This window comes from Haliotis rufescens, unplaced genomic scaffold, assembly GCF_023055435.1.
Source record: "Haliotis rufescens isolate VD_foot unplaced genomic scaffold, xgHalRufe1.0.p SCAF_5, whole genome shotgun sequence".
In the NCBI taxonomy this organism is placed as follows: Eukaryota; Metazoa; Mollusca; class Gastropoda; order Lepetellida; family Haliotidae; genus Haliotis; species Haliotis rufescens.
The window spans coordinates 46225140-46237658 of NW_025964223.1; the positions used below are offsets into that span (position 1 = coordinate 46225140).

General features: G+C 41.7%; 1 protein-coding gene across 6 annotated transcripts in view; it reads right to left on the reverse strand.

Moving 5' to 3' along the window:
• LOC124137156 (growth/differentiation factor 7-like) overlaps positions 1–10032 on the reverse strand; it is a 74068-nt gene extending 64036 nt beyond the window's left edge. For 2 of the 6 annotated variants that reach the window (XM_048383653.1, XM_046503353.2), the window contains exons 1-2: positions 9819–10031; positions 541–649 (exon numbers count right to left, since the gene is read on the reverse strand). In XM_048383653.1, the coding sequence (XP_048239610.1) occupies positions 541–649; positions 9819–9855 (146 nt within the window). In that variant the 5' untranslated portion in view covers positions 9856–10031. Of the gene's footprint in view, positions 1–540; positions 650–9818 lie in introns of all 6 variants that reach the window. The other 4 variants (XM_048383655.1, XM_048383654.1, XM_048383652.1 and 1 more) reach the window with 4 other exon arrangements.
• Between the last annotated feature and the right edge of the window lie 2487 nt (positions 10033–12519).

Sequence of the window (12519 nt, forward strand, 5' to 3'; positions counted from 1 at the left end):
GGTACTGATAACAAAGACAGTGAATGTGTGGGTACTGATAACAAAGACAGTAAATGTGTGGGGACTGATACAAAAGACAGTGGATTCTGTAGGTTGTGATAACAAAGAGAGTGAATGTGTGGGTACTGATAACAATGACAGCGGTATCTGTGGGTACTGATAACAAAGACAGTGAATGTGTGGGTTCTGATAACACAGACAGTGAATGTGTGGGTATTGATAACAAAGACAGTGAATGTGTGGGTACTGATTACAAACGACAGTTAATCTGTGGGTACTGAGAACAAAGACATCAGTATCTGTGGGTACTGATAACAAAGACAGTGAATGTGTGGGTATTGATAACAAAGACAGTGAATGTGTGGGTACTGATAACAAAGACAGTGAATGTGTGGGTATTGATAACAAAGACAGTGAATGTGTGGGTATTGATAACAAAGACAGTGAATGTGTGGGTACTTACAACGAAGACAGTGGTTGTGAGGTTACTGAAAACAAAGACACTCATAATATATTTTCGTAAGCTATTAACGTATTTACCTGCAAACCGTTGCCATGTCTTTTATATTTTGGGCTTGGTTTCCCCAGTTTTCGGAACATTTCCCCACAGCGGCAAAGTCGCAGTCAGCACAGCAGCTCCATACCAGACCTGCCAAGAAAAGAACAGAAACCTAACGTGGGGGAATTATTCTGTCGTGCTGTCAAAATCGTGCAACATTGATTATAACGAATTTTCAACGAGGCGGAACTACAGTTGCAGTGCATTTCATATCTTACAGAAGGAAGACATCTCAGAGTGACAAACAATAACGATCCACGAGGCTGTATGACAAGACGGATGACTTCAACTTACCAATAGTCAACATTCCCTTTATGCCTACATTTCGCAGCTTACGAATATTTCAGTGAGTGAATTGTGTTATTTTCTGATTGAAAAGTATTCCAGGTACATCACGGGGGTGGGGAGAGCATGACTTTGTGCTGGTCTTACAGTCCACTTTGATGAAATCCACGAGCAAGGTAATTGGACCGACAATCCTGCAATAATAACGACACCCCTGGAATAGCAGGGCGGATCTGGGACTAGAATCAAGAGGCATATGTTCCTGCATGCTGGACAAACTACAAGGGTCGATCCGGGAAAATGTGGTTGATTAAAGACTGTTTTAAAACTTTTGAACGTTTACATTTTTATTAATGTCTACCATAAGCAACCATGGATGCCATGGGAATGATACCATTGTTATGATACCATTGCTAGGAAGGATCATGCAAGGGGCCCACCAACACCTCCGGATTTAACGACCTATCCGACTGTGATAGCAGGAGTGTACAATATGTACCTGCATGTCTAATATTACACGGGGGCACGGGTGGCCCAGTCGTCTAAGGCGCCGCGATTCGCTGTGCAGAGTTGCGTCGCTTGGGCACGCCAGAAACCTATGATTGTGGGTTCGAATACCTGTTCGCCCCGATTATGTTTCTAGGTTTGTCAGCACCATACCCGTGCTCGTGGGTTTCACAGAAGTGGTAAACGTCTGAGACCTGCATCACTTCGGGCTTTCCTCCCAAAAGCGGCGTAAACCCAACTCACTAACTCTAATATTACACTGATTGAAGTAAACCTACATCTGTGGTACAAAACTACTTGAGAGAGAGAGAGAGAGAGAGAGAGAGAGAGAGAGAGAGAGAGAGAGGGGAGGGGGAGAGGGAGAAGGAGAGGGAGAGGGGGTGAGAGAGGGAGAGAGAGGGGGAGAGAGAGAGAGAGATAGGGGAGAAAGAGACAGAGAGAGAGAGAGAGAGGGAGAGGTGGGGAGAGAAAGGGGAGAAAGGGACACACAGAGAGAGAGAGAGGGGGAGAGGAAGAAGGAGAGGGAGAGGGGGTGAGAGAGGGAGAGGGAGGGGGGAGAGAGCTGTTCTGTGTTCAGTTGGTACAGCGTGTTCAGTCCAACTGCCACTTGCTCGCACATTATACAAACAATTGCTCTTGGCGAATAAGGGATATTATTGAAAAATAATCAACCTATCCTTGAGGTGGCCTTTGACCTCAATCCGTGTTGAGGATCCATATTTAGCTCCAAAAACATTTATTGTTCCATTATACCGGAATACAGTTATACGGAGCTTTATTTTGACCTTTTCTGTCGCTGAAGTCAAGCATGTGAACGAAATGTTCTAAACACCAAAAAACTACAAGACAGGTCGCTAAACACCGAATTAACTGCCACTAGCAGAATATATTTTCCAGCAGACGAGGTCAGTATTGATATTAACATATTGACGGGTAAGTCCTTTTTTAATGTTAGGTCAGACTGACATTTATGGTTTCCCTACGCAATATGGATTGTTCAATGAAACAAAAACTCTCAATAAAGACACAACAACATCTAATCAATGAATTTTTTTTTTCAATTTTGTGATTTTGTCAAAGGATTACAGTCACAAATTGTAAAAATCCATTAGTCGTCCAATCCAAGATTTAAAACAAATACGTCGGGTGAATGTTGAGGTCACGTCTAGGGTAGCCTCTCTCCCAGTCCCTAGAGAATAAAATTGAAAAAAAGAGTTCAACTTTAGTCCAGAAGGATTTGGCAAGGATTGTTCTGGGCTCCATTTGGATTTTATTTTGTTTATTTTGTGGATATATATTTTCGAATAAGATTCTGGGACTCAGTGTCAGTCGAGTACATGGACGGACCGTTTTCGTCAGTTTACGCCATACATACATGTAAGTGTTACTTCGCGTCTCATACAGAGATACATTTCACTGCTGTGCCAAATCAAGGTCGTATTCATATTGATTTGATCGATTGTTCAGTATGCTTCAAAATAACTTCAGAACGATCTGAGCAATCGAAGACAGTTATTAAAACACGGACTATTTCCATTCCGTAACTGAAGCATCTTGACCTACCAGTTGTCCTTTACGCTGCCAAGCTCACTGCAGGGCCTACAACATATCGCTGTGAGGAGCTTGCGGTGCTAATAATCAACAAGTCGGTACATCGCGAAGTTAGTAGGTCACGATTCACCCAGCAAAGGAGAACAAGCAATTTTGGAATGGTGAGTGCAACAAGCATGACTTACAAAATCAATGAGGAGCTCCCATGGATTATTACCACAATCACTTTAACAGATACGTGAAAATGTGTGCATTATTCTGTAACGTCACCATTCTGTGCAGCTAGTGTTCAGCATGAACCGGAATGATTTTATCTATATAAGCCTCCACATGTCTGCCATTTCAAAGAATCATTTCTTTTCCTGTAAACGTATTTTACGGTGTTGTATTTCAATTGATACAGACGAACGATGGCGGTTAGACCGAGCGACGACACAGAAGGCCGGGGGATTTCGGGACTGCAACGAAATCCTATTTTCATACTGATGCTGTGCGGTAGACTAACACTTAACGAAAGAACCTTTCCTCTTCTGCTGTCCTAATCAAGCAGCCTAGACTTGGTTTGTGTGACCTAGACTTGCCTAGGCTTTTAGTAAAAGATGGCTGTTCACTTACTGCTGCTGTTGATGCGGTAGATAGCTGATTACTTGCTGCTGTTGAAATGGTAGATAGCTGATTACTTACTACTGCTGTTGATGCGGTAGATAGCTGATTACTTGCTGCTGTTGATGCGATAGATAGCTGATAACTTGCTGCTGTTGATGCGGTAGATAGCTGATTACTTGCTGCTGTTGATGTGGTAGATAGCTGTTCCCTTGCTGTTGCTGTTGAAGTGGAAGAGAGCTGTTTAGTTGCTTCTGATGAAGGTGTGGTGGATAACTGTTTACCCGCTGCTGCTGTTGAGGTGATATATATATGTTTACTCGCTGTTGCTGTTGAAGTGGTAGAGAGCTGTTTACTTGCTTCTGATGAAGGTGTGGTAGATAACTGTTTACTCGCTGCTGCTGTTGATGTGGTAGATAACTGTTTACTCGCTGCTGCTGTTGAAGTGGTAGAGAGCTGTTGAGGTGATAGATAGATGTTTACTCGCTGCTGCTGTTGAAGTGGTAGAGAGCTGTTTACTTGCTTCTGATGAAGGTGTGGTAGATAACTGTTTACTTGCTGCTGTTGATGTGGTAGATAGCTGATTACTTGCTACTGCTGTTGATGCGGTAGATAGCTGATTACTTGCTGCTGTTGATGAGGTAGATAGCTGATAACTTGCTGCTGTTGCTGCGGTAGATAGCTGATTACTTGCTGCTGTTGATGTGGTAGATAGCTGATAACTTGCTGCTGTTGATGCGGTAGATAGATGATTACTTGCTGCTGTTGATGCGGTAGATAGCTGTTCCCTTGCTACTGCTGTTGATGCGGTAGATAGCTGATAACTTGCTGCTGTTGATGCGGTAGATAGCTGTTCCCTTGCCGCTGCTGTTGAAGTGATAGAGAGCTGTTTTCTTGCTTCTGATGAAGGTGTGGTAGATAACTGTTTACTTGCTGCTGCTGTTGAGGCGATAGATAGATGTTTACTCGCTGTTGCTGTTGAAGTGGTAGAGAGCTGTTTACTTGCTTCTGATGAAGGTGTGGTAGATAACTGTTTACTCGCTGCTGCTGTTGATGTGGTAGATAACTGTTTACTCGCTGCTGCTGTTGAAGTGGTAGAGAGCTGTTGAGGTGATAGATAGATGTTTACTCGCTGCTGCTGTTGAAGTGGTAGAGAGCTGTTTACTTGCTTCTGATGAAGGTGTGGTAGATAACTGTTTACTTGCTGCTGTTGATGTGGTAGATAGCTGATTACTTGCTACTGCTGTTGATGCGGTAGATAGCTGATTACTTGCTGCTGTTGATGAGGTAGATAGCTGATAACTTGCTGCTGTTGCTGCGGTAGATAGCTGATTACTTGCTGCTGTTGATGTGGTAGATAGCTGATAACTTGCTGCTGTTGATGCGGTAGATAGATGATTACTTGCTGCTGTTGATGCGGTAGATAGCTGTTCCCTTGCTACTGCTGTTGATGCGGTAGATAGCTGATAACTTGCTGCTGTTGATGCGGTAGATAGCTGTTCCCTTGCCGCTGCTGTTGAAGTGATAGAGAGCTGTTTTCTTGCTTCTGATGAAGTTGTGGTAGATAACTGTTTACTTGCTGCTGCTGTTGAGGCGATAGATAGATGTTTACTCGCTGTTGCTGTTGAAGTGGTAGAGAGCTGTTTACTTGCTTCTGATGAAGGTGTGGTAGATAACTGTTTACTCGCTGCTGCTGTTGATGTGGTAGATAACTGTTTACTCGCTGCTGCTGTTGAAGTGGTAGAGAGCTGTTGAGGTGATAGATAGATGTTTACTCGCTGCTGCTGTTGAAGTGGTAGAGAGCTGTTTACTTGCTTCTGATGAAGGTGTGGTAGATAACTGTTTACTTGCTGCTGCTATTGAGCTGGTAGATAGCTGTTTACTTGCTGCTGCTGTTGGTGTGGTAAAAAGTTGTTTACCTGCTGCTGTTGCTGACGTGATGTTGCTGTTGGTGGCTGTAGATAGCTGTTGGGTACGTGCTTCACGCAGAGAATGCTTTAGTCGATGCTGGAGAGATCAGGTTGATGTTACACATGACCCCCACACAACAGGCTCTGTTTATATCGCGTCATAATACACGGTATTGCACTGGCAAGCTATTTTTAACGCGACCTCATTTATACGAGGCTTTAATTGGGTTAAACACCATCAATCCCACGATAGGTTGGCGTTGAACACTTTTCTCCTCCTCATCAACCAAGTCAGAGAGCCTGACCACCCGATCCCGTTTGTCACTTCTTACGACAAACAGGAGCTTCTGAAGATCAATTTGTAACCCGGATCTTCACGTGTACAACCCAATTGTAACTGCTCTTGAACCACAACATGCGGTATTAACCCCCAGCTTTCAAGGTTATTTCAGTAGAGCAACATCATTTACACCCGTTTACTTAGGAACGAAAGATAACAAAAGTATAGATGAAGTTGCAGAATTATCTTAGTTACTCTGGCATAGTTTTTTAGGATAAACATATGAAATTAATGTCCCGTGTGGAATCATTTTACCTGCCAGAGAAAAAACCATTTCACGAGGGACATAAACTTGACATCAATAGGAACGTGTTTGTGTCCTATTTAATACCAACGACGCTGTTATTGGCAGAATTACGTCATATCCCCAGACTGAGAGCAAAGTCCGCATAGGCAAAAGAAGTGTAAAATACATAAAGTCGCACCACTTCCTGAATGCAAAACAGCATTGCGAACACAATACGGACTGCGGAAGTATTTGGGAAACATAATCTCCTTCAACTCCCTTTGTATTAACTCGTTCAGGTTAAAATGACATTAATTTGCCTACTGTCGACATGATGATAGTCTAGGGAGGATTGTATTATACACAATTTTTTCTCATTTAAAATAAAACAAATATTCTGACGATGATTGTTAACTTTAGCTAACCAGACTTGCTTTTATACACATCTAGATTGGTTTTGTGTTCATAATATACAATTCCACAGTCATAGCACAGGGTTATCTCCAAGTATATCAGAAGTGAGATTCCTTGACAAAACTTTAGAGGCATCAGTGAATACCAGTATGTAAGTATGTATGAGTTGGGAATGACGCCGTTTTTAACAGTATTCCAGTTATATCACGGCGTGTCAGCTTAATGTGGGAGGAAAGCCCGAAGTGATGCAGGTCTCAGACGTTTACCACTTCGGTGAAACCCACGAGCACGCGTATGGTGCTGTCAAACCTAGAGTGAGTGAGTGAGTATGGTTTAACGTCACTTTTAGCAATAATCCAGCAATATCACGACGGGGGACACCAGAAATGGGCTTCACACATTGTACCCATGTCGGGAATAGAACCCGGGTCTTCGGCGTGACGAGCGAACGCTTTAACCACTAGGCTACCTGACCGCCCGTCAAACCTAGAAACATAATCGGGCCGAAGAGGGATTCGAACCTCCAAACTTAGGTTTCTGGCGTGTCCAAGAGACGCAACTCTGCACAGCGAATCGCGGCACCTTCGACGACTGGGCCACCCGTGCCCCACTAGAATGTTACTCCGAAAAGCAGAAACAAAAGCATCCTAAACAGCTTAAACAATATTTCGACGATTTTAATTTAAGAATTGATTTCCACCTTGCTGAAAGAAGACATCTCCCAAACGATAGCTGATTCAGGGTAAGTGCGTCAAAATACATTAACTTCGTATACAGGATGACGGAATTTCCCAGGGCTTAACCCGCGAATGTGGGAGTTGTCCTTTATATTAAAGTCATTTGCGGAATACAATCTCGTGAAAAAAGTATAAACGTCAAAATGCGTCGTCCGTTCGCTCATAAAAGTCAGTTCATTTCAATGGAAAAGATGTATATTGTGAAAGCGTCACATTAAAAACATGTTCCTAAGCAAGTGTCCTGGTTTATGAAGGCAACATGGAGATGATCTGGGCGGGGAAGACTTATCCACAGGATGTACATTATTACCGCCTGTTGATCTATGATTGTCGTTAAATATCTCTCGTACACACTGTTCAGCAAACATAAATAACCTTTTGAAAATGAGCCACTATTGTTTGTTTGTTGTTTAACGCCGCACTCAGCAATATTCAAGCTATATGACGACGGTGTGTAAATAATCGAGTCTGAACCAGAAAGTCCAGTGATTGACATCATGAGCAACATTCACGCAGTTGGGGCACGATGACATGCATCAACCAAGGCAGCGAGCCTGACCACCCGATCCCGTTACTCGCCGTTTAGGGCAAGCATGGTTGGTGAAGAGCTATTCGAACCCTGATCTTCACGGGTAGAGTATGCATGTATGTATGTATGTATGTATGTATGTATGTATGTATGTAAGTATGTATGTATGTATGTATGTATGTATGTATGTAAGTATGTATGTATGTATGTATGTATGTATGTATGTATGTATGTATGTATGTATGCATGCATGTATGTATGTATGTATGTATGTATGTATGTATGTATGTATGTATGTATGTATGTATGATGTATGTATGTATGTATGTATGTATGTATGTATGTAAGTATGTATGTATGTATGTATGTATGTATGTATGTATGTATGTATGTATGTAAGTATGTATGTATGTATGATGTATGTATGTATGTATGTATGTATGTATGTATGTATGTATGTATGTATGATGTATGTGTGTGTGTATGTATGTATGTATGTATGTATGTATGTATGTATGTATGTATGTATGATGTATGTATGTATGTGTGTGTGTGTGTATGTATGTATGTATGTATGTATGTATGTATGTATGTATGTGTGTGTGTGTGTGTGTGTGTGTGTGTGTGTGTGTGTGTGTGTGTGTGTATGTATGTATGTATGTATGTATGTATGATGTATGATGTATGTGTGTATGTATGTATGTATGTATGTATGTATGTATGTATGTATGTATGGATGGATGGATGTATGTATGATGTATGTATGTATGTATGTATGTACATGTATGTATGCATGATGTATGTACGTATGTATGTATGTATGTATGTATGTATGTATGTATGTATGTATGTATGTATGTATCTTTAGAGGTGTATATAGTATATGTCCTCTGCGTGTCTGTCAGCTTGTCTTTCCCTCTGTCTGACGATATGTCTGCCTGTCTACACAATGTGTGTTCCTGTACCTGTCTTGAAGCAATAAGACGTTTTGACCATTTTAAACTGACAATAATTGTATTCAGCAACCACTTTGAGCGGGTGTTCCCACGATATCTGATTTTCCCGTACTTTCTAGGACGGATGAGCAAGCAGACGACAAACATAATATACCGCTCAGTGAACAGACGTACACGCACACGCACACGCACACGCACACGCTCTGATTCAATAGGTCGGATTTGGAAGTGGAATTATTTCTTTGAAATGGGAATCATGTGTGATTTAAACAAGCTATAATACAACATTTGTTTTTCACATGGATGAGTTGGAAAGGAGCTAACATGTGTGACATGGAAAATGGAATGTCACAAATCAAATATTTGAACATCTTTCAAAGCAGTAAACTGTTTTATTTTCAAGTTCTGTAAGGCAGCGATGTCAGGGTATCAGATTTGTTTAAGTGTTTATCCAATGGGACCCAGAACGAGACTGGAATTCCCTTCTCAGTTCTGTAATTAGCAGACAGGCCTCAAAGAGAGAGATGTAAGTGAGCCAAAGGAAGCTGCGCGCGTGTGTAAAGCTTTGCGAGATATGTTGAATTCAAATGGGTCACAATATGACACTTTCCACCAGACCTGACGAACGCTGCCAACCAAGATACCCGACCGCGCCAAAGATATAAGATCTGGGGTAGAATAGGTCTTCAGCAACCCATGCTTGCCGTAAAAGGCGACTATGCTTGTCGTAAGACTCGATTATTTACAGACCACCGTCATATAGCTGGAATATTGATGAGTGCGGCGTTAAACAACAAACAGAACAAACAAACCAGAGATATAAATCCGCTTACACATAGTCTATGGAATCCTTTGTTACACAATACAATTCTCTCCTCTTATTCATTTCCCTGATTCTGATGCGCTAGACATATAATCGACATTGGTTTGGGATTCATAAAATGCATACCCACAGTCATGAAGCATGACTAGGGACACGGCAACATTACACCGCATGTATATGTATGTATAACTGCAGCTTATTTCGGGCAAATACATTTATTTACAAAACATTTATGACACGAAAAGCATTCTTCAATCATCCTTCTATCACATAGCAGCATTTCATACCAACACGCTATAAAACAGTCACGCCAGACTTTATGAAATATATCATGACAAATGTTCTTAAAGTATCATTTTTGATTATAGCAAACCCTACCTGCAACTACGATGATGGAGAAAATAACCCTGTCCATGGTGAATAGTCCCGGCTGATAGATCAATGTTACCCTTACAACGCCAGGAGTTGAATGAGGATTTCGGCAACCGCAGCGCGTATGTCAGTAGTAACTTAAAGCTTCTACGCCAGCCACTAAGGATGAAGTCCGACCCTCGCAACAGCCAGCGCATCCTGGGAATGCCAAACATTCATCGATCAAGAACGTGAGTCAGGAGTAGTTGCACAATAACATTATGCTCGATAACGTCCCGACTCAGGCTTCACGGCTTGTAAAGTTTTGTTGGAATTTCAATTCTCGATATACTACTGTTTAAGGATGAAGCTGTTTTCCAAATTGTTCTTGAAAATATGAACCTATATGCGAGTGTGATTTACACAGTTAATAAAGTATTTGTGTGTTTGCATCTTGTTAAAAACAAATTAGGGATACTCTTCCTGTTGCCTTTGATTCGACAAACCTGACATTACTACGTTTCTGCTGAATATCCTTTTCCTTCATTTAAAATATCATTCACAGTGTGGTGTTCAGCATTACGAGACGTCCAGGATATCGACATTTTGGTATACTAGTTCTGTTTCATATACACGGTCTTGTGGTTCTCTCTTGGCCTGTGGTAGCCTTGAAAGCTTTGCTTCAGAGTAACGGTGCGTGGCCCAGCCCTCGACTCGCTATTCTTAGAATTGGGTCGCATGGCTAGGATTAAATTGCAACGGACTCCAGACCCAGATTCCAGCGGCTGTGTTCGACCGGACCAGGTCTTGCAAAGATGGGACGTGTAAACAAAACACTGACTTGGGTAACAATGCACCAGTGTAACACCGAGGAGAGAATGTCTGTGTTTAAAGCATGGTATGTTTCTTCTTTGGAAGTTTTTTTTGTCAGTTATCGATTCTGGTGAGGAGAATTTTGGTTTCTTGCCAGGATATATCGTGGTCAGGATTGTAGATGGGATGTACTGATAGCGTATATTGATTTTGTATCAGAGGTCTTGTGTCCTTTTTGTTCGGACACTACAACGATACATGTTTACAAATCACACTTTGCAGGCACCGTGATTGCATAGTGGATTATGTGATCATGGGCTGTCAATATGAGTTTATTTTCTCGGATTCAATTGAAATGGATATAGGTAGGCCATGAAGTTATGCTACTGATATAATCGAACATACTGCTGTGTCATTGACAACTACTAGCAATATGAAAACAAGAAGAATAAACTGCATTACGTATTTTCAATACAACCATTCTGACGTTGAACACTAACCCTGCGGTGTGATGAGATCAAATATTAGACTGAAATCCCCCCCCCCCCCCTCTCTCTCTCTCTCTCTCTCTCTCTCTCTCTCTCTCTCTCATAATAATAATATTTTAATTTATGTAGCAGTTCACAAACTAAATATGTTCAGTGCGCTTTAGCAACCGTAAGACTGTTAAAACAGTTGGTATCTTGTTCTGTTCTTGCATTTGGCACATACATTCATGCTTTATATCATTTTCAAGCATTCTCCTGAACCGTGGAAGCATATTACCTAACCGTTGCTTTTATAATGGATTTGTATTGACTCCAAGCCGTGCTACAGCTAGATTCCAGGGGGTAATCTTTTATCGTTAGAGATAATTATCCTGCCCCTCTCCTGCAGCCTCTAGAGGATGTTGCGGGCTATCTCGTTATCTGATCACAATGCAACAATCCATTTAGCATAAGAGCTGTCATTATTGATTGGCGTTTTACTTTATACAGCGTTTGGGAGTATCTGTTAGGATATTCACCCCGATATTATGTTTCAGTTATAACTCTTTAAACAACAATTGGAAAAAAATATATATCAAAGCTCCTGCTTCGCACTACGTAGAGTACATGGCATACGTGAGTTCGCTCTATATGACAGGTTCCTGTCTGTGTGACAAAAACAAAATCAAACTTGTATATGGCAACTCAACACCATGGACGCTGCATTTACTTCATGGACGCTGCATTTACTTCGGGACCCGTGAAGATATGGGTTAGAAAAGGTCTTCAGCAATGGTCTTCATACTTGCCGTAAAAGGCGACTATGCTTGTCGTAAAAGGCGACTAGGCTTGTCGTCAGAGGCGACTATGCTTGTCGTAAGAGGCGGCTAACGGGATCGGGTGGTCAGGCTAGCTGACTATGATCGATGTACATCAATCACTGGATAATCTGGCCCAGACTCGATTATTTACAGACCGCCGTCATATAGCTTGAATGGCGAAACCGCATTATCGGTGGTTCAAGAAGGGAGCTAACTCCACTTGCCTAATCGAAAGTTTGAGGTGGACCCACATTCGAAACTAAACGCACTTGCTGTGGAGAATAGTACGAACACGTCCCATTTTAATTCTGGAAACCCAAAAGTCCAGAAACTCTACGCCCTTTGCCCAGGCTCGGTTAAAGGTATTTACAAAATTAAACATGCCGTTTTCATGGGAACATACCAAGGAAGAAAAAATGAAAAAAAAATTGTTTAAAAACTCAATATTTAGACTATGTCGCCCATGGGCCTGCCCATGGGCGAAGTGTGGCCCATGGGCGAAGTCTGGCCCATGGGTAGGCCCATGGGTAGGCCCATGGGCGAGAATATGTTCCTTTACTTAAAACTCATGTTTTTGATTCGCAAATACATTTAATGTATCCATTCAAGTATCATGACACAATATTT